Raw genomic sequence first — 22,466 nt, 5'->3', positions numbered from 1 at the left:
GAAGCTCATCGCAATCGGATCACATCTCGCTCGCTCTCTGAAGGCTAGGTTTATCTCTGCTTTTTGTATCTCTGCTTTTGTTCTTTGAAATTGCGCGCAGACTGGGGATCGGACGGCGAGAATTTTGGTCGGAGATTCGATCAGTCGGCGACGAATTTAAAGTTCGTTATTTGTGAATTGGAAATCTTTCTAGCTAGTTTTCTTTGCTTCCTCGTTTGCTTTCGTGTGGCATTTGTTCTTGGATGAAACGGCAACCTTGTTTTCTGACTTCTGCTTGAATTTAGGTAGGGATCTCACCGAAATGATTAAATTTTAGGTTATCTGAATGATTAAGATCGCTTGGTTGCCAAGAAGGCTTTAGAATGGAAAGTTAGAGCCGTTATTTTGAATTTTCGTTTCTTTTGCTTTCTCTTTAGATTTTTAGCGACTGGCTTTTTTGCAATTGATTGTGAAAGAGCATGAGAAGAGAGGATAGAGTGGATGGAGGGCCACTAGCAATTTCCAATTCCTAGTTCTAGGTTATTTGTTTGGGTTTCTATTTCTTTGTCGTGTATTTTCAGATTGGCTATTTCCATTTTCTAGTTTTTCTGTTTGTTTGTACGTGCGGGGGCTGGCGTTAGCTTGACTTTATGAGGTTGTTGCTCGCTAACGAAATTATTATGCCATTCATGAAATTGTTACGTGTGTTGTGCACGATCTAAATGTCAAAAGTACGGTTGATTGTTACTTTCTTCTTAATGATTCTTGTTGTTGCTTATTTGTTGGGTTCTGCATGTCACTGCCTCTGTTTTTTTCTTTTTCCCCTTTTTTTGTTACTTCTGATCTGTTTGCTGTTTGTTGGTATGACATAGGGCTTGCTGTCTTTGTTTAAGCATGCCATTTATGACAGCCTTCTTGTTTTCTTTCTTAAATTGTGAGAGTTGAAGCTGAGAGAACGATTTTAATTTCAACCACTTTTACTTCTGCCGGTCCTTTTTGTGACGTATGCGCTGTTGCCATCTGTACCTGGTGCAACTATTGTTTGGTTTCCTGTCGGTTTGGTTTCGAGTTGGGTGCCTATTTTACCATTCTGGACGATATTTCATGGGTTGCTATGGGTTCGTCTCCATTAATTTCCCAGAATTATAACGAGAATGGGAGACATTATGTAGATGCAACAATGCACGTCCATAATTTGACTAGCTTGATGAGGGGCTGATCTTGTGTGGGGACATTTTTTGTTATTAGGAATAACTGTAGGGTTTTAAAACGAGAGACATGAAGCATTCAAATCGCGTATGGGGTTTAGACTGAAGAGTTTAATTTTAACTTCATCATGAGGTATATGTACCTACCTATTCATAGGGCACAAGTACAACCCTTTTTTTTATTTGCTAACTCGGTTATTCTTACTATGTTTTAAGCTATAGAAGATTAGTCATGGAGTTGCAGGTGCAACAAGCAGAGATTAATTCAATCTTTATGATTAAAGACATAGGATCTGCGGTCATCCAGATTTGATTGCTCAGGGTTTTTAGGGTCCCTGATTAATCCTATTGATTTGGGATGCTTGATTGTGTTCTATGGTACATTGGCTATTTAGTCGCAGGTAAAATTATTCATTCCTTACAGGCCGGTTTAGGAAACGTTTGCTCCTTACTTGTGTAAGGAGCTAAAATGTAAAAAGACGAGAAACCTAGTTTTTCCTTGATCCGATTCTGGCATTACAGTATCATTTCCTTTATCTACTTCCCCAGTTAATTTTAACCGTATTAAATAAGGGCCATGTGCTTGGGGACAATCAATCATGTGTCATTAATCGGTCATGGTGTTAAAAGTCTGAATTCTAGGAGTTAAACAGCATGTTAGCATACTTTTTCATTTCCCCCATGTTTTTGCCATCCAAAGTTCTTGCTTCATTAAAGTCTTCTGACACAGAAGTTCAGCTCGGTGTTGGAAAGAGAACTCCTTTGATCCTTTGAAGAATTTCATCTTGCAAATTGGGAAAACATAGATAGTATAGGAAGTTTTTACTTTCAGCCAAGCAGGCTCTAAAGTTAATACTTACTACTCTTAGATTGCTGGAAGTGACTAACACTTAAATGAGCTAGATTTGAATTGAAGAGAAGCCCATGGAGAGCTTGGATGGTAATAGAAGTTGTTTGGGTAAGTTTCACTTATTGAAGGGGATACTGGAGTCACTGCAGATTCACAGACCAAGGTAGGCTTGTCCCTGTAAACAATCAGCTAAACTCCCCTCTGCAATCTCACACACAGTTCTCCTGAATTTATTACTAATTTCAGAACACATTTTTTGACCTATTGCTTTTACGATAGGTTGGTCTATCCATTGATGGTGTCCAACTTAGATGGCTATGAACTTCTTGAAGGATCAATCATGCGATGGTTACTATGCAGACCTGAAGGCTTTGGCGTACCTCAGTGGCTGCATTTTTTAGTTTTATATTTGGATTCTTACAGATGCACTTGCTATGATGAATGCTTCTCTTGGAGTTTGCTGATTGGAGCTATCAACCTTAGTTGGATTATGTTGTTGCTGATTTGAATTGGTCTTCCGTAATAGACGAGAAAGCAACATTCTCGTGGGTTGTTTACCTGCTTGGTGGGAAACTTAGTTATGCCTTTTGGGCCTTAGCGTTCTAGCTTAACTTTCCCTAAATGCAGGTACTTTAGGCTCATAACAAGCTGCTTGCTAGTCTTTAGTATATACATCAAAAGACTAAATGGCAGATTTAGCAGTCAGCCATTCAAAGGCTCTGAACTTTGAGCCTGATAACCTCCAGCATGCCACCAGTGAAGAACAGGCTGAGTTGCAATCCCTGAATCCAAATGGAGAGTGTGTGCCCATTGAAGAACCACAATATGATGTGAAACCCACCACTGGTACAGAGCTGCTCGATAAAGGATACATGCAGTATGGGTATGGTTCTTGTTCTTCTCATTTTTAATGCAGGTTCCTCGTATTTATTTATTTGCAACAAAACTTTATTCCTCCTTTGACAGGTGCCCTCATTACCGAAGAAGATGCCGTATTAGAGCTCCATGTTGTAATGAGATATTTGATTGTCGTCATTGTCATAATGAGGCAAAGGTTAGCTTTATACTAGTTCACATTCATAAATTTATTTTTGTTATATGTGTGTTTTAGGTAATAAGGGCCTTGTAGAAGATATGACCATAGATAGAAATGATCAAGCAGCAAGTATTCATGTAGCCTACCCCATCTAGTGGGATTAAGGCATGATGAGTTGTTATTATGTGTGCGCTGTAGGTGGTTGTAGAAGATAATTGAGGATGGGCCCCAGGGCTAGAGCATGTCACCATATAGACAAATATGCAACTGGTGGTGTGGAATTTAGGAAGTAAAGATTGCTTAAATAATCTACTGAAGATGCATGCACTGTAAATTATAATTATGAGCAATCACATGATATCATAAAAAAACTGATATGGTGTCAAATCAGTCTTGTGAATTTGGTTCCATTATTCTCACATGACAAGATACTAACTCACTTTAGGTTATTACTGTTAGATGTGTCAGATCATTGAATTTTTCTTCACTTCATAAGAAGTCAGCTTTATAGACTCTGTTCTGTATCATATTCTGCCAGTTGCAACATTATTTTCAGACTGATACATGCTTAACCATGGCCGTTATCAGAGTATCGGATTTAATGGATAAGGATCTTCTGTGCCTATGCTATCTAAAGCCCTTAGCCAGGCTGTTAATATACTATACTATAATACTTGTTGGCGATTCATTTTAGGTTTAATTGATTATTACTTTGTTTATCCAGCTAACCATTTTTGAATTGAGGAGCTTGATAAGAGTGTACTACCAGAGATACTTGTTTTTGTTACCAATTATATACACCTTACAGATCAGATCAATGTGGTGCCGTTTCATAGTTTGCCTTTGGACAGTAGATGTTCAATAGCATTTCATACTCTAATGATGTATTCATAAATTGGTTGCAGAACAATATCAATGTTGATCAGAAACATAGGCATGACATTCCACGCCATAGAGTCCAACAGGTAGGCCCTTGTACATATCACACCTGTTTTTCCTTCCTATATGATGCCTGCCACACTACTTCTCTGTGGCTGGTTCCTTGTATTTCTTTTATAGTTTCTAACACTATAACACCTTAGACCCTTTACTTCTTTTTTTCAGGTCATATGTTCTCTCTGTGGCACTGAACAGGAGGTGAGTTGAGTTTGGGTTTGTTCCCACTTTGTTCTTGTCATTACGATAGAATGGAAGCTGACTTTTGAACTCGGAATGTTATATAGATTTGTTACAGATCTTCCATCAATTCATATACTCATGTACTTGAAATTTTTGTTCTTTCATGGATTTGATGGGGAAAAATTGAACTTTTGAGACACATTAAAATTAGAAACCAGGGGAAAAAAAACTGAAATTGGCCAATTAATAATGCCTGTTTGTGTCTTATTTGTATCTTGCAGCTAGATTCTTAACTGTAACCTTTTCTGGTGGCTTCTGTTGTAAACAGGTTCGGCAAATTTGCATCAATTGTGGTGTTTGTATGGGAAGCTACTTCTGTGAGACCTGCAAGCTGTTTGATGATGATGTGAGTGGATATTTTTCTTCTTATCTCTATTGATCTTTCCTTTATTTAAGACTCTTTAGAGGGATCATTTATGGCAAAGTAGAGAACCATCATGCATCTTTAGACAGGGAATTATGATTTTGCACAGTGTCATTTGTCCATGTGTGTTGGGGGGAATAATGGGACAAACTTTGCACTACATATACACACACAGAGTGGGACATTGTTGCTGTGGAACTTACAGTCTTGAGTTTTGAGTTTATGGTTTGTGCTGATCTGTCTTATTTTGTCATTTACAGACATCGAAGAAACAATATCATTGCAATGGCTGTGGTATTTGCAGGTATAACTGTTCTCTCTTCTCAGTTTGTTGTGTTTTTCAGCATCTAAGTTCGTTGTTGTGTAGTCTAAAAATGAGAGAGAACAGAAATGGAAAGAGTCACGGCACGAGTGATCCGCTCTTGGAAGTTTGATTTTATTGGTGGGTTGTGAAAAGAAAAGATCCTTGAGTGATCCTCTCTTGGAAGTTTGATTTTATTGGTGGATGGTGAAAAGAAAAGATAATTTTGCAACGTCTCTCCTTTTAACATTAAATTCTTTTGGGAAGTTAATTGCGTAGGATTAGAAGACTGGAAATGAGGAGATTGTTCTGTACCATGGGAAATAAATACATGAACTTTGCAGATTATTTGTGATTCTTCTCTTAAAAGTAGTTATTTTGAGTAACAATCTCTGCATTAGCATTACATTACATTACTCTCCTATCTATCTTGACTGGTGGTTGCTTTCATTGCAGAATTGGTGGGCAGGAGAATTTCTTCCATTGCAACAAGTGTCGTAAGTCATGATAACATTTTGATCTGTACTCTTATGGTGATATGTTTTTTGGATTATACGAATATATGTTATATTCTAATTGCCTCGGCCAATTTATTGGGGGTGTGCCATTCAGGATGTTGCTACACGGTTCTTCTGAAGAATAGCCATCCTTGTGTTGAAGGAGCAATGCACCATGACTGCCCTGTTTGCTTTGAGGTATATGAAATTGTCATTTGATTGGATTCTTCCTGTTCTCCAATGATTTCAGTGGCTTATTCAGATGCATTTCCACGAACATATGCTAATGAAAGCCAATCGCTGCAGTACTTGTTTGAATCTAGAAATGATGTAAATGTCATGCGATGTGGGCATACAATTCACAAAAGCTGCTTGAAGGAGATGCAGGAACATTACCAGTGAGTGTCTTAAGGAAATCCATTGTTGCTTTACTTACAGTTTTAATTTATTTTTGGAATTCTTTGATACTAATTAGGAGGTTCTGATTCTTTTGAGTAGGTATGCATGTCCTCTATGCTCCAAATCGGTCTGTGACATGTCTAAAGCTTGGGAGAAATTTGACATGGAGATTGCAGCTACGCCCATGCCTGAGCCTTACCAAAATATGATGGTCTCTCTCTCTCTCTCTCTCTCTCTCTCTCTGCATGCGTAGAAAAGAAGCTGGACATGTTCGGTTATTGACAATACCGTAATCTCCACATAATTTTATTCTTTGAACCAGTTCACTCATCTGATACTAATTTATCTAGTTTTGAAACTAAGGCGCAGTCTCTTTCAAAACCATCAGGAGCTGCAATGTAATCCAGTAGAACCTTTTAACAAGATCACTGATTGGCTGCTTACAGGTCTGGATCCTTTGCAATGACTGTGGCACCACGTCTGAGGTGCAGTTTCATGTGGTAGCTCAGAAATGCCCCAACTGCAGATCCTACAACACCCGCCAAACAAGAGGGCGATGAAGAGCTAGAATGGCGACACAGCTGGCCAACTCTCACTTGAGCATACTATTGACTTTTGGGCTGCATTCAAAACCTCATCCTCTGATCCATGGAAAATGAAGATGCAGACCATCTCGACCCGGCCCGGCAGCTTCGTGCAGTACCGGGCTGGCCTCGTGGAATTTTGTTTTTCTGTGTTCTACTCTGTTTTTTGTTCGCATCTTTAATAATCTCATCTAGCTGCCAATATTGTTATTTGATAAACGCTTTATTTCCAAACCCATTGTTCCCCCTTATTGCGAGGATAAGAAGTCAGCAATGGTGAAATAGAGTTTGAAGGCAGCAATGGCGAATTGGATATTGAATTTGTGAGGTCAATCTCAATTTAGAATTGGATTCAAGTTAAAATTACATATAAAGTCTAGTCTTCATTGTGTTAAAATGTTTTTCAAGTTCTTTTAGATTTCCTTTACCTCCTGCTGGTGTCTTGTTCAAGTTGGGTTGAAGAAAAGCTCACCCAATAACAATCTTTAAGCTGGAAGAAACGAAAACTCAACATGCAAATGCTTTTCTTGTGTATAAAAGAGAGATCCATTCGTCAAAAGACTTGGGAGTCTGGAGGCTAACAAGGAAAGAAATTGGGGAGCCATAGACTCATGGAGCTTGGCTACGACCCTTTCCAATTGAACAGTTAAAACAAGTGACATTGTATCCATGTCAGGATTATGAAACCAAAACCAGCCAACTGCAACACACTACCCACTAAGACCATGAAAGATGAGATACAATCAGCAGGAGCAATGTACGCAATGATCATCCATGGCTGCTAAAAGATGCACACGCACAGCTCTGGGTAAACAGATGACCAGGGATATTGTCTACCTCCCGGACAATTTCATCGATCATGGGCTCACTGGTAGCGGAAAGCAACCAGCAACCGGCAAGAGCAGCATTCTCTTCCTCTATTTTGCGATGAACATGGTGGTTCGAGAAAGTTCCTCAGCAGGGTTTGATTTTGGGGAGTTTTGGGGACAAGCATCGGTGGTTTCTTCCTCCATTGCCTCCTCGATCATTATCTCCTGAGACCGGCAATCCCAACTGCAAAACGCTTTCTCACCCCTGCAAGATGTGAAAAGGTAAGAATGTGATCAGAAAGGCTGATTCGGGTGCATATAGAGAGGGATGAAAAATCTGTTAGAACCGGCTGAGGCAGACCTGTACATGTAGATATCTTCACCGTCCAGTTTCTTCTTGCAAGAGTAACAGAACTTCAAGAAGTCACTGGAGGGGTATGAAGTACGGATTTTGGAGGAGTTAGCTGCCATTGCCAGAGGCCATTGAATTTGAATCTTCTCACAAGAATTAGACAAATTATTGTTGTGACATTCCAAAATGCAGTCACCAAAAATATGGGTTGTTGTGGGGTTGGGGCCATATGTTTTTACACAAGTATAATCCTCAGAGAGCTCGATCTCGCTTGCTGAGAGGGGCCGGGTAAGGTCCCGGGCAGACCCCAAGGAAATATTAAGGGGATTCAGCATTGCAGCTGATGAATTGCCTAAATCTTGACTTCCTTCTCTCAGTTGAGGGGGTGAAGCCAATGGGTTGGTTCCATTTCTAGAACTAGAATTAAAATTCCCAGAACTCGAACTGGTACCCCCGGTTTATTAAGTGTGATCCAGACCTTCCAGAATCCAGTGAATAGGACAAGATCTTTCCAAATGGTTCGGGCTCCACTTTTGTTTGTCTAGCCATTTGAAGATTGGATGGTTTGATCTGGGTAGAGGAAGAAACTCCGAAACTCTTTGGCAGCGACTTAGGAGCCTCAAAAGAATCAATGTGGTTTCGAAAATTAGGGGTTTTAATCCTCATCTGCGACCCAAAAAGAATACTCTTACTCTGCGATGATCGGATTATTTTCCCAGACTCTTTTGCATCATCATCCTCAAGAGAATCTATAATGCTCAACCCCACTTTACTGCAATCCCAGCTCTTCGGGTTACCCTCGTGGGACATTATTGGGGACCTAGAAGGGTTGGTTAAGGTTGAAAAGACCATAAAATCTAATGGAGAAGTAGGGCTTCTAACTGAATCAGACTCTGAAGCCTTAGGACTCAACCCCACAAACAGGCCAGGGACAGTGAAAAAAGAACTAGTTTTGTGTTTCTGCCTCAAAACCTCATACTGAATATTAGACTCATGAAAGGCTTCAGCCATTGGATGACCAAGGTTTTGATCCTTCTGATGTGATCTACTCCTCTTCCTCAACATTATCAACCCTTTTCAGAATCACCAATAAAAGCCCCAATCTGTAGAAGTATTTAAAAAAGAAAAAAGATCAATCTTTAGCTTCAATAGCATGTGAATATGCCAAAGAAATATGCAAGAACATTTGAACAAAGAGCTACATTGTACAGATAAATAGTAAGTATAAAAGAAGATCCATGTACAGGTCGAAAACAGAAATAAATTGCTTTAAATTAAATAGAACTATAAGGTAAGCTTCAGAACAGTGATCATCAAGATTATCAGACCCCAGATGAGAAGCCTCTCTGAGGCTCCAATACATAAAGATCACATGCAGAGATTGTCAAAATCAAATGCAAATGCAGACAAATTTCCTAGTAATTTGATCTTTGATTTCTCCACTGTTTAAATCCCAAATGAGAGAAACCCTTGATCTTCTGATTAGAACATGTACACGAGCATGGTATAACACAAAGATGTAGATACAGAGATGGGGAAACTCCATTGAAATCCAGAAAGCTCCCAGAGAAGAGAAAAGTTATTGCATTTGAAGACGAAACAAAAGCAAGCTTGATACCAAATACATGTCACTCGGTCCCAAGAATCCCCAAAGAGATGGACTATGAAAATGCAGCATAGATAGGGTTTTCAGTGGAATGAGAAATGAAATCTCAGAGAGAGAGAGAGAGAGAGAGATGGGAGGAAAGCCCACCTGGTTTTTTCCTCTAGAAATCTTCAGAGGTGATGTTAGAGATGAGAATAGGGAGCATTCAAATGTAGTAAAAATGTGTACATGTCTTGACAAGACAACCTCCCCCCCCCCCCCCCCCCCCCCTCTCTCTCTCTCTCTGAAATTGTGTAAGGCTTGCGCTGCACTCCTCTCTCTCTCTCTCTCTCTCTCTCTCTCTCTCCCTCCCTTAGATGCATCAAAATCAGAGAACCAGTGAGCTTCTCAAATACTCTCTTTCTCCCCGTCACTTAAGTTTTTACGTGTAGCATACGGTGTTTATTTCCTGCACAATACATTGTCTTCTTCTCTAAATCGCACCACACTTCTCTACTTGGGAGAAAATTGTTATATTTATATCTAGTCTTACATTTTATAATTATTTTACAAATAACTTATTTTCACAAAACAATTTATGGATGGGAGACCCATCAAATAAAGTTAGGATTCAATATTATTTTTATACGTAGGGAGAGTACACGTATTGAGACGGGTGTATAATTTAATACTCTTATTTAGAAAGAAAATGGAGCAATCCTTCCTTTTCAGTTCCTGCTTTTAGTCCTTTCGGAGGTGATGATTCATCACAAAACGACAAAGCTGTACGTGTCTGTAAGAGACACACAGAGAGAGGGGCCAAACGGCCTTAACGTTAACGGCGTCTAATCTTAGTGAGTTTCCCAGTCTATTCCTAAATGTCCTTTAATTGGCTTTTGAAAAATTTATTCTTCTTTATACATCACTCTAAAACGTCAAGCTTTCAAAAGAAAACAAAAAAATAAATAAATAAAATAAAAGTCATATCTACGTAACGAAATTAAGATTTAGATTCAATTCGGGCTAAATATATATTTTTTATGTGATTATTTAATTTTTATTATTATTTCAGTATTTATATATTTAAATTAATTTAACTCTTATATTTTAATTTTTTTAAATAATAATTTAAATTTTTTATTATTTCGATTCCTATATATATTTTTTAGTCAATTTAACTTATATACTTTAATATATAAAAAAATAGATTAAATTGATTCATCTCACATTATATCTTTTTTTTATACGTCAAAATATATGATTTAAATTGAATTAAACAAATAAATATAAATGTGTAATTGAAATAATAAAAAGTTTGAGTTATTACGTAAAAAAAATATCAAAGTGCATAAACTAAATTAACTAAAAAATGTACATCTATGATGTAATGAAAATAATAAAAAATTTGGATGATTGCACTAAAAAATATAAAAATACCTTGACAAAAATATGAATTGGCCTTCAATTTTAATTAAAAATATCTTATTTTTAAATTGTGCATTATACAATATATGTTATTATATATTTCAACAAATTTAAATAAAAATGCTTGTTGGGTCTATCAATTCTTTAACTTTATTCATTTCTAGAAATTTCTTTTTCTTTTTCCCTTTTTTTGATGGAGGGGTCTCTCTCTCATCATGCTTTCAACCATAGCACATGCCATGTTCATTTCTTCTCCTTTGGCCTTAAAAGGAGTTCAATAACAATAATAATAGTGAAAGGTTGAAGGCTACAACTACAATAGCTTTGTTTTGTGGGGTAGGTTTCTTGTGTAAGTAAAGGGTAACACTACCTTTTCAAATAATGTTTTTTTGTCCATTAAAAATGCTACAATACTATAATACAAGTACAATCGACAAGCTTTATTCATCTTTGTAAGCAATTATCTTTGAATTATTAATTTAACATGCATGGTTGGTGAATATATAATTGATAGAAATCTTTTACCTATGTTGCACGGAAACGGAAACGTGGAAACGGATATTTTTTTAAAAAAATAAGCATAAATAGGGTTCGAAACGAGAATAGGAAACGTTTTGAAAATATTTCCGAAACGGGGAAACGGCTCCTATGAGGTGTTTCTGTGCAATATAGTCTTTTATCATAGTGTCTTATTTTTTAATTCGTACAAGTAAATATATTAGTTATTTTAAATATTTTTATAATAAAAATTTATAATTATTATTATCTTTAAACATAACACAATTAAAGAATAAAATAAATTAAAATTTGAATTAAAAATGCCACATAGTAGCCACAAAGCTTAAAGCATTTACGCTTTAAGCCCTTTTTATTTATTTATTTTTTCCAAAGAAATGGAAATGCTTGGCGTGGGATAAGTAAAGTAACTAGGATACAAGAGGGTGAGTCCAAATAATGAATAGAAACAAAAGAGTAGTGGAAGTAGCAAAATCTAGTTCCACGTCCAGAAATTTGAATCATCCAAACTGTTCCTCTGATGCCAGACACAGATAAAACAACGTACATTGCTCGGACCATTACAAAATTATATTTCTAGTATCCAATGCCAATTTTCTATTTTTTTAATGGCGCATGTTACTTCACAAGTAACGAAAAATTCCCATCTCTTATAGATTATGACCAAAATCATAGTACAAAACTTATTTTTTTCGAGAATTGTTTAATGTGAACTGTATTGTTTATTAATATTAGGTGACTAATTCCCTCATAATTATAACACACCTGGCAAGAGTAAATTAGGTTTGGAATCTGACGTCGTACTTGGAAAGAGTTTGTTTTTTATTATTTAATATTGTTTTTTATTAAAATTAATTATTGATTTGAAAACAGTTTTGTGTATTTTCGTTCATTATATATATATATATATATAATTCTCTTGTGTTAACAAATTATTTCTCAATTAATAATATTTTGACTCAATTATTTTATTTTTTTCTTTTTATTCACACTTTGGGGATGTATTTATTGAGTTTTTTTTTTTTTTATATTCTTTCTTTGATATTGAATTATACTAGTTTTATTGGATTCGACCCAACGGTAAGCCCATAGCTTGGTATTGGACTTGACTCTTAGGGACCATCCCATCAATGTCAGCTAGGCAACATCTCTTATTCCATCAACATTATACCCAAATCACCCATGTCTACAACAACCCTTAACTATCTTAAGATCCTCGACTCCTAACTTACCTGCAACAATTGACAACACACAAGGGACTCTTTCTTTTTCTCATGTATAAATCAGTCGGCCATAAGTCAAGGTGTTCTTTTTAGTCTACAAAAACTCTGTTATCTTTACCTCTTATTTATTTAAGAGTTAGAGTGCTTACATGTGCCAGCTATCACCTATCGTACAAATTGGTGTTGTCTCGAGCCCTTAGGTAGGAGAAACATATATTATTATTATTAGTTATTTCTTCTTTTTATTTGCTATCAAATTAAAGATAGCAAAATGACTTAAATAAGGAGGATCCATCTCGTTTTGATTGAGGTGAGATCAACGACGATTAATTGGGGTCGGGGTCAGTTTGAATATAAAACTAAGTATAAAAATTCATCTTTTATGGAATGGACTCAATTTCGACTTGTTGTCTGCCTATAATTTTTTAAAAAAAAAGGTGAGTTTTTGGACCAATTGGGAGGTAAAGGTATACAGATTATTTGAATATATTTATTAACATAAATGTGAAAATGAAATTAATACTTAATTGATTATTTATTTATAACTCCAGACCCACTGAGGTTTAGATTATCATATGATATTTAAAAAAAAAAAAATGATCAGTACATTTCTCATTAGAAGAAAAGAGCATTATGAAAATCATGTATTAAAAAAATCATTAAAGGGGCTTTTCGATATTAACAAAGTTTTACTATGAAGAATACTTTTTTAACAATAAATATTAAAAATACAATTATATGTAATATATACCAAACTTGTATAGGTATATTTTTAATAAAAATGTTTAAATTTAGTTACGTTGGTCAAGGTCGAGGCCTTGTGCACTCTATTGGAGTATGGAACATGAATCGGTGCTGATGGCTAGATTGCACGGAAATGAAAATAAAAAATATTTTTGATATGAAACGTAAATTGAGAAATGATACTTTTAAAAAAAATAAAGATATGAAAATGCATAGTAAAGTGTAAATTAAAAAAAAAAAGATTTTGTTTGTAAATATAATTTTTAATATATAAAATTATAAAAAATAGTTTAAACATAATACAAACAATAAGCAAAAAGCAATCGACTATGAGTGCAAAAAGGAATGGCCACGAGAGGGAACAATGATTGTGAGATTGATCGACAACGACACGAGTATTGAACAACAAGAAGTAATCGACGATGAGTGCGATTGGAAAAAGATGGCAAAAGGGAATAATTGATTGAGAGAGATAATAATGACTACGAGATTGAGTTTGATTGATGGTGACACGAGCATTGAGCAAGCAAGAAACAATTGGCGAGGGAATAACGACAATGATATTTTGGATTTGGAAATGGAAATTAGATTCAGGGCTAAATGATAGGTGCTTTGAAAAATAATATTGAAGAAAATAAAATAATATATATAGTTGGTAGCTAGAGACAATAAAATAATATATATAGTTGGTAGCTAGAGACGAATTTGCATCGATGGCTGGAAAAACGCATTTTTAACAATTTGTTGTAATTTGCGAAACACTCATGAAATGTTTCGCAAATTACAAAAATTGTCCAAAAAATGTTTCGACCCATATTTGACGTTTCCAAAATGAAAAACATCTCGAAATTCTCGAAACAATATCCTTGAACCGTTTTCGTGCATCATGTAGTGATGAGGCATGCAAGCCCCGATACTTAACCCATTGTGAATTCTATACCAAATCTTTGTTAATATTGTAAATATTTATAAATTGAGTTAGTTCAATTTAGATGAACTCAAATATAATTTAGTTATAATCAAAATTATAATTTTAAAGTTAGCAGTTAGCACCAACCTCCACGGTACATAAATATCAAAATAGTGTTATTTTGACATTTTAAAAATATTTTTTATTTTAGGAACATTTTTAAAAATACAAAAAATATATTTTCAGGTTATTTTCATAATTTTAAAAATATTTTGGGACTGTTTTGTAATATTAAAAAATATAAAAAATGTGTTTATATTTCATGACTATATTAAAGATGAAAGCAATTTTGTATTTATTGTCTTGAGGATCACATTCGAGATAAAAGTAACTTGTATTTATATATATTGAATGAATGATAAAATTTATTAATATTTAATTAAATATATTTTTTTTTATAATTTTCACATTAAAAATATATTTACAAAAAAATTATATTTTTATTTATTTCACTCTTTCTTGTTTTTATTTGCAGAAACTTACGCACCAACTTAAGGATGACACCCCCTTATGAGTGTCCTTACCGCTCAACCCCAAAAAATGATAAATGAGGTAGATCAAGAAGTACGCAATAGCTAAAAGTTGAACACGGATGCACCGTAAACATGAGAGTAAATAAACTTTTCGTATATATCTCGAATCACAGCACTATGCTCTTGAGGGTAACTTACGCACCAACTTAATCAAAGTCGGGTAGGATCATGCCATTTATTAATTAACAAGAAAAAAAAAAGAAAATGATTGAGTCAGTCCCAAATTTGAAAACGGAAAAGAATATTGCACATAGCACAAGTTACAATGCACCAAAGTATTAAGTTAATACCTCTATAATGCATAAAAAAAATCCAGTGAAGGTAATTCAAACTGAATTATACGATTTAACAATCAACAAGTAAAAATTTTAAATCCATTTTATTGCAGTCCATCAACTTGGTTTAGCCCTTTCGATTTGAGGGTCTAGTTCATACGAGAACTATAATGCTCGTACATAAAATCTAATAATCCATTTTATAAAACTTATTAATAGAGTATACATCTTGTTTAAAAATAAAAATTAACCTAATTCATAAGATTTCAAACTCATAATCTCTAAACCATTGGTCTATACTATTAATAACTCAATAATTGAGACCAGACGCACTGGTCTCAATTATTTTATGGATGTATGCATGGAGAAGTGTTGGAATGGACTAACTTATCTTTATTTGTTGAAGATTCCTTTTTCCTTACTCAGAAGAGTAGTTGATGAACTCAATAAATACAATGTATTCTGACTCTCTTTGATCCGTTTCCAAAATAATATATATTCTATTAATTAAGAAGATTCTCTATTTGGTGTTATCTCTTATTGAAAGTTTTCTTGTTCTTTAATTGTACCTCATATTTTAACTTTATTATAATTTAATTTTTCTTTAAAAATTATGTCAAATTATACTAAACAAAAATAATACTATTTATCTAGATTGGAGATGGATCTGCAGCTTAGATAAATAACGTTACTCATTAAATAATTATCATGTTACTAATATATAAAATAAAAAAAATTAAAATAAAGAAGCAATGGCTTGACATAAATATTTTGAGAAATTAAAAGAAAAGCAATTTAGAAGAAAATTAAACTATTTTTGAAAAAGAAAAAGAACCCAACGATCGATTTTCCCATTGCTAGCTAGGTTGCTAGGAGTAGCTATCGATGATGGTTATTGACAATTGCCTTTTTTTATTGTTCTTTATTTTATATATTTGTTAAATCATAATTATTTGATGAAATTTAAACATGAAACTAAGTTATAATAAAATTGAAACCACTTTTATCTTTACAACAAAATTTCATTATATTTAAAATTTACTTAGAAAAATATACTTATTCTTATATATTTTATTAAATATATTTAAAATATTTTGACTATAAAAAATAAGTGTAGTCTAGACTAAAAATAATTTTATTTTATATTTATTTATAATTACAACTTTTTTACAGTATATTTTATACTTATCAGGTCTGGAGGCCCATAGGCTGTTATGGGCTCTAGGCACGGCCCGAGACCGTTGATTGGGCCATGCGGTCCACAACGCACGTTTTGACACCTATAAATTATTTAAAGTATTTAAAATCACCACAAATCGAATCAAGCGCGCCTCATTTCTCTCTCCCTCTATATTGGTAATGGAACCTTCGAATGCGGCAATGGCGTCTTCACCGTCTCCCTCCGAAGGCCAACGCCTTCCATCTCCAGAAGTTGAATCTCAGCTCTTCTCTCTCGTCTTCGGTTCTCTCTCTCTCTCTCTCCCTCCCTCTCAACACACAAACCTCTGGGTGGAATATGTATTCTTCCTTTCTCTATTGATTGACGTGGATATTCGCGCCCTAATCAGTTCAATTTGGACTCTAGAACACTGTGTTCTGTAAATCTGCAATTATTCTTAGTTTTAGCCGCTTAGAGCTTGCGCGAATTTGTCGACATTTATGATTCACCGTGATTACTTCTCCTTGTTTCTCTTTTCGAATAAAATACTTAAGATTGTTATGTTTCGTTATTATGCATTGCTGATGTGCAAGTTCTTTTGCTAATCCGCGTTGTTAGTAATTTGTATTAAACATGTAATCGAAGTGGTTTTGTTTTAGAAAGTTAAGTGAACTGTGCGAGATCTGTAGGATCGCACTTGATAAGAAGTGCACAGAATATTGTGTGAGATAAGAACTGAATGGTTAACTTGTTCAGTAGGACATTCTCATCTCATTCAATACTCTGTGGACTTTAGTTGTCTCGAAGTAGTGATAGGTTGGTTTCCGTCGTAGAAAGTTTGACATGTGGTTGTCCTAAATCACTGTTATATCCAAGAACATATATTTTCAAATGTTTTATCTGCTATCTAACATTTCTAGTATACTGGTCATGCTAATAGTTTCTGTTCAATTATGTTGGTTTTAGAATTTTTAAATTTACAAATTCTACGAGGATTAAGTAAGTCTTTTAGTTTTCTTTTAATTTTACTTCTGCTGGTGTAAAACTATCTTCATACTCTTAATGACTGCAGATCTCTCGCAGCAGGTGCAAGTAGCAGTGGAGAACATGCTTAAGATGATTAAGTGAGTTGATAAGCGGTGCTTACTTTAGGAAAAACAATTGTTTCCTAGCCTTAATGCAATAACCAATGGAAAGAAAAGATGAATTTATTTCTTGGGAGGCTATACCTAAAATGATAATGGCTCACTCCATCCATTGTCTTTTCCTCTCCTTCTCCTCATCTCTGCTGATAACACTGCTATTATCTGAGAGATCAGAGGTTAAGTGCTTACTTCAAAATTTCTTCATTTTGTTCAGCACATCTTCTGGTTCATTACCAATAGTATCTTCTCCCTTTTTCGTTCATTAACATCTTATTTTTCATTCTTCTTTCAATTTGAATTGCTTATAATCCTTCTCTCTCTCTCTCTCTCACACACACACACACACACACACACATGCATACATACAAAACCTCTCTGTTCGTGTCTCACTGTTCCTTTGTTGTTTTAATTGTAGTAATCCTCAGAACAATGTTTGAAGCAACAGTATATTGTATACACTCATTTTGAGACTATATATATATTTTGCTCACTAAATACATTTTGAGTCTATATTTGTTCATGCCAATGTTTGTTTTCATTACTACTTCCTTTCATGATATCTCCACAGCGAAATTGATGAAAACTCCAGTGGAATTATGGAAGAGATAGCAAAGCTCAAAGACGATTCTATTGAGAGGAAGAGAATTTTGGAGGAACAGAAGGAAAATTTTCAGAAAGCAGCATTCACCATTTTAGAAATGCTCAACAAGGAGCTTGGATAAAAGTGGTAATAAGCTGTACATTTTCCTTCAATAGCCTTCTTTGTGATTAGATATAAAATTTTCATGAGGTTCTTGAAGCAAGCTGGAGGTTCTTTATGGAGTCTACTCCATGTTATGAAATAAATCCATTATGTAGCCATTTTTATTAATCTTTTTCCATTTTATATTAGTTGTGCATATCGTAGTCTCACATAATGCAATTCAATGCATTTGGCAGATATACATTTGAATTATATTTGATTCTGTTGGAAGATAAGGAGGAGATGGGCTCTAGATAAAGGCTATCAACAAGCAATTATTTATCAAAACTAATCTGTAAATTAGTATTTAAATATTGTAAAATCTATTCCTAAAAAATAGGAGATAAGTAGGAGTTATTCTTGGAGATTATTTAGGAGATTTATTGTATATATTTCCTTAAACTAGTGAAGAGATACACGGTGGAATTAGTTTCATTCCATACGGATTTCAGCATGGTATCAGAGCCTGGTACTTGTGCCTTCTGAGCGCTGGAACTCTAGTTCATACGCTTCCGATCGCGACATGGCAGAAAATCCGTCAGCCAGCACAGCTTCGAATCTCCTTCTGGCCACAACGAGGACCACCCAAGTTCCAACCTACCCGATGGCAACTGAGAGTCACTCGCTTCATATCACCCAACACAAATTGGATGGAACCAACTTTAGAGAGTGGTTCCAATCCGTGTTGTTGGTCATCCGTGGAAGGGGATGCGAAGGCTACCTGACAGGGGATATCCCAAAGCCCAGCTCTGATGCAGCCAATTTTGGTGTGTGGGAGGCTGAGAATGCCATCATCATGGCATGACTGATTAATTCCATGGAGCCTAGCATCGGACGGACTTATTTGTTCTACAAATCAGCATGCGAAATATGGCAAGCAGTTCAGGAGACTTACTCTGACTTAGAGAACACCGCCCAAAGCTTCCAAATCCGATCAAATATTCGAACCACCAGGCAAGGCTCTAATTCAGTTACAACATACTTTAACATTCTAACAACCTTATGGCAGGAGATGGATCTCTTTTATGAGATCAGGTGGGAATGTTCAGAGAATGGCAGAAAGTATAGCAAGATGGTGGAGAAAGAGCGAGTCTTCGATTTCCTTCATGGCTTGAATCCTGAATTGGATAAAGTAAGAGGAAGATTGCTCGGGACAAAGCCGTTTCCATCCATGCGTGAGGCCTTTGCTGAAGTAAGGCGTGAAGAAAGCAGGAGGAAGGTTATGTTATCAGCTTCTGTTCACTCAAACTATGAGGTAAATACTCAAAATTCTGCCCTAGACAGTTATCGGATGAAGCCTACAGCATCTCATGGTGAACTCCAGAAAGATAGGTAGTGGTGTGACCATTGCAACAAGCCCTATCATACTAGGGAAACTTGCTGGAAAATTCATGGTAAACCGGCAGGATGGAAACCAAGGAATCAAAGGCGAGGAGGACCAGCTGCATATGCAACTGAGGCTGAAAAAGGGACTCCAACAAATATCTTCCTAATTGTAAACCAAATTGAAGCCCTACAACACCTTCTTAGTCAAACAAAAATGCAGAAAGTAGAAAGTGAAAACCCCCCAGCTGTTTCCCTAGCAAAAACAAGTAACACAAGCTATTCCCTATTCTCTCAAACGTCCAAATCAACCAGTTGGATTGTAGATACTGGTGCAACAGACCATATGACAGATTCTATTAAACTCTTGTTTAATTTTGAACCAAGTGGTCAAGGAATAGTTACAATTATGGCTGATGGTACAACTTCTATGGCTAAGGGAAGAGGGACTGCATACATATCTAGATTAGTGTTACAATCAGTTCTATATGTCCCAAATTTAACATGTAACTTGCTGTCTGTGAGTAAAATAACAAGAGAAAGAGGCTGCACACTGATCTTTTCTCAATCTTCTTGTGTTTTTCAGGACCTATCATCGAGGAAGATGATTGGCAGTGCTGAGGAAAGCAGGGGGCTCTACCAGATCTCAAGTCCTGATCATTCTACTGGAACTAGGTCTTATTTTCAATCTTCTTTAGCTACTTTTTCAGATTGGACATTGTGTTATGGCATCAAAGATTAGGCCATCCTAGTTTTGAGTATCTTTGTTTTTTGTACCCATCATTTTCCAGAAATAAAATTCAGCATTTCCAGTGTGAGAATTGTATCCTTGCAAAACACACTAAGAGTTCTCATCCGAATCACCTTTATAAACCCTCAAAACCGTTTTATTTGATTCATAGCGATGTGTGGGGGCCAGCTAGGGTTCCTAATCTCACTAACACTAGATGGTTCATTACATTCATAGATGACCATACTAGGGTTAGCTGGATATTTCTAATGAAGGACAAATCCGAAGCATACTCTTTATTCAAAAGTTTTCACCAAATGGTCCAAAATGCCTTTCAATAAGCTATACACATCTTGTGGACTGATAATGGATGAGAATACTTTTCTAATGACTTCAATCAATACCTCCTCGAGCATGGTATTATTCACCAAAGCTCTTGTCCATACAATCCTCAACAAAATGGGGTAGCAGAGCGAAAGAACCGTCACCTCCTTGAGACAGTTAGGGCTTTGATGTTTACAAAATCAGTTTCCTATACTTATTGGGGTGAAGCGGTTCTCACTATAACCTACCTCATTAATCGACTTCCTTCCAAAGTTCTGAAATTTCAAACACCCTTGAATGTCCTTGAGAACTTTCCCCATCATACCAGAGTCTTGAACTCTCTTCCTCTTAAGATTTTTGGCTGCACTGTTTTCATACATAAAAATCAACCTCAGTCAAAATTGGATCCTAAAGCCATCAAGTGCATCTTTATTGGATACTCTCCAACACAACAAGGATATAAATGTTATCATCCTCCTACAAGAAAATTCATTGTCACCTGTGATGTCTCATTTGTCGAGCATCAATCATATTTCCAAAATAACCCCACAGAGGTTGACTATCATTGCAATCCAGTCAGTCTCATACCTGCTACTCTACCTAACCTTCTGCCTAATACAGTTGATGGTTCCGGGTCTGATATCTCTACCCTACACCATTAAGGGGGAGAGAAAGAAAGCACTATAGTTCCAGCAACATATTAGCCACCATTAAAAGTATATTCACACAAACCGTGCGATCCTCAGCATACCAAACCATCTGAACTGGTGGTAAGTCCAGAAAACAAAAATTCGAGTGATGTTGAAGTCCCAAATAGAGTGGAGCATGAAGAAAATACTCCAGGTAATCTTGAACTTCCAATTGCCCTAAGGAAAGGTGTGAGATCCTGCACACAACACCGCATCTCTAATTTTTTGGGGTATTCTAAGTTGTCTCCAAAATTCAAATTGTTCACTACTAACTTGGATAATATAGCTATTCCAAGGGATATATATCATGCCTTACATGATGATAGGAGGAATGCAGCAGTTTTGGAAGAAATGTGGGCTTTGAAAAAAAAATGGAACATGGGAAGTTGTGGACTTACCAGATGGCAAAAATACAATAGGCAACAAATGGATATTTATTGTAAAATACAAAGCTGATGGAAGTATTGACAGATTCAAGGCCAGACTTGTAGCTCAAGGATTCACTCAAACTCAAGGATTGGACTATGAGGAAACGTTTGCACCTGTGGCCAAGCTAAATACTATTCGGGTATTGCTATCCTTGGCAGCCAATCTCGACTGGAAATTACATCAACTGGATGTAAAAAATGCATTCTTAAATGGTGACCTAGAAGAAGAAATATACTTGAGAATACCCCCAGGCTTCGAAGAAGATTATACTAAAGGCAAGGTATGCAGGTTGAAAAAATCATTGTATGGCCTCAAACAATCTCCTAGGGCGTGGTTCAAAAGATTCAGTGACATCTTACATCAATTGGGATACCAGCAGGGATAAGCAGACTCTTTACAAAGGTAGAAAGTGATGGCAGAAGAACGGTGTTGATAGTGTATGTTGATGACATTATCATCACTGGTGATAACCACCATGAGATAGAGAAATTGAAGCAACAACTGAGAGAAGCATTTGAAGTAAAAGATTTGGGAGAATTGAGATATTTCTTGGGCTTGGAAGTGACGAGAAGTAAGGAAGGTATTTTTATAACTTAGAGAAAATACACCTTAGATCTTTTAAAGAAAACAAACAAACTAGGGTGTAAACCTGCCAGCACTCTTCTAGAGCCAAATTGGAAGAATAAAGAAGGAAAAGAAGAGCATCTAGTTGATAAAGGAATGTACCAACGCTTAGTAGGAAACTTATTTATATATCTCATACAAGCCCAAACATTGCCTATGCTGTGAGTATCATCAGCCAATATATGCATCTTCCTACTAAGAGACATCTGGAAACAGCTTATCACATCCTCAGGTATCTCAAAGGAATACCAGGAAAATGGCTATTCTTTTAGAAAAATCAGGATAGAAGTATTTGTGGTTTTGTTGATTTTGATTGGGCAGGATCTATTAAGGATAGTAGATCAATATTAGGGTATTGTACCAAGCTATGGGGGAACTTGGTAACTTGGAGAAGCAAGAAACAACAAGTAGTTGCTTGAAGTAGTGTCGGGGCTGAATATCGTGCAATTGCTCAAAAGTATTTGTGAGATAA

At 35.7% G+C, this 22,466-nt stretch overlaps 3 protein-coding genes across 10 annotated transcripts in view; 2 read left to right on the top strand and 1 right to left on the bottom strand.

The window, feature by feature from the left end:
* LOC127813772 (probable E3 ubiquitin-protein ligase RZFP34) lies at positions 1-6,771 on the top strand. 3 transcript variants are annotated; one of them, XM_052354915.1, is made up of 13 exons: positions 1-2,200; positions 2,317-2,582; positions 2,665-2,920; positions 3,004-3,091; positions 3,979-4,038; positions 4,178-4,210; positions 4,521-4,598; positions 4,877-4,920; positions 5,374-5,414; positions 5,530-5,612; positions 5,721-5,812; positions 5,913-6,024; positions 6,260-6,771. In XM_052354915.1, exons 3-13 carry the CDS (start codon positions 2,724-2,726, stop codon positions 6,371-6,373), a joined length of 942 nt encoding a protein of 313 aa, XP_052210875.1. In that variant the 5' UTR covers positions 1-2,200; positions 2,317-2,582; positions 2,665-2,723; the 3' UTR covers positions 6,374-6,771. The 3 variants fall into 3 exon arrangements, with proteins under 3 accessions (XP_052210875.1, XP_052210874.1, XP_052210876.1); XM_052354914.1 differs by having other exon boundaries at positions 2,317-2,920; XM_052354916.1 differs by lacking the exon at positions 2,317-2,582 and having other exon boundaries at positions 8-161.
* Positions 6,518-9,425, bottom strand: LOC127813773 (FCS-Like Zinc finger 11-like). The gene is given in 4 exon segments (XM_052354917.1): positions 6,518-7,471; positions 7,568-7,988; positions 7,990-8,661; positions 9,312-9,425. Coding segments are annotated over 3 exon segments (1,212 nt in total). The 5' UTR covers positions 8,624-8,661; positions 9,312-9,425; the 3' UTR covers positions 6,518-7,314.
* Positions 9,426-16,157: 6,732 nt separating this feature from the next.
* Positions 16,158-22,466, top strand: part of LOC127812509 (uncharacterized) — a 31,277-nt gene continuing 24,968 nt past the window's right edge. For 2 of the 6 annotated variants that reach the window (XR_008025937.1, XR_008025938.1), the window contains exons 1-2: positions 17,892-19,130; positions 19,785-19,873. Coding sequence is in view for 1 of the 6 variants with exons in the window: in XM_052352916.1 (XP_052208876.1) it covers positions 16,189-16,291; positions 17,061-17,112; positions 17,702-17,855 (309 nt within the window). In the remaining 5 variants the exon portion in view is untranslated. Of the gene's footprint in view, positions 16,292-17,060; positions 17,113-17,701; positions 17,861-17,891; positions 19,131-19,784; positions 19,874-22,466 lie in introns of those variants that run through there. The other 4 variants (XR_008025936.1, XR_008025935.1, XR_008025934.1 and 1 more) reach the window with 3 other exon arrangements.

The sequence above is a fragment of the Diospyros lotus genome, chromosome 11, assembly GCF_014633365.1.
Source record: "Diospyros lotus cultivar Yz01 chromosome 11, ASM1463336v1, whole genome shotgun sequence".
Lineage (NCBI taxonomy): Eukaryota > Viridiplantae > Streptophyta > Magnoliopsida > Ericales > Ebenaceae > Diospyros > Diospyros lotus.
This window is presented reverse-complemented; position numbering and strand designations above follow the sequence as displayed.

Excerpts from the sequence above, each read along its gene's own strand:
- LOC127813772 (XM_052354915.1), top strand. The coding sequence starts at position 2,724 with ATGGCAGATTTAGCAGTCAGCCATTCAAAGGCTCTGAACTTTGAGCCT. Across the intron at positions 4,211-4,520 it reads TCTGTGGCACTGAACAGGAG|GTTCGGCAAATTTGCATCAA; the intron begins GTGAGTTGAGTT and ends TGTTGTAAACAG. Across the intron at positions 4,599-4,876 it reads GCAAGCTGTTTGATGATGAT|ACATCGAAGAAACAATATCA; the intron begins GTGAGTGGATAT and ends TGTCATTTACAG.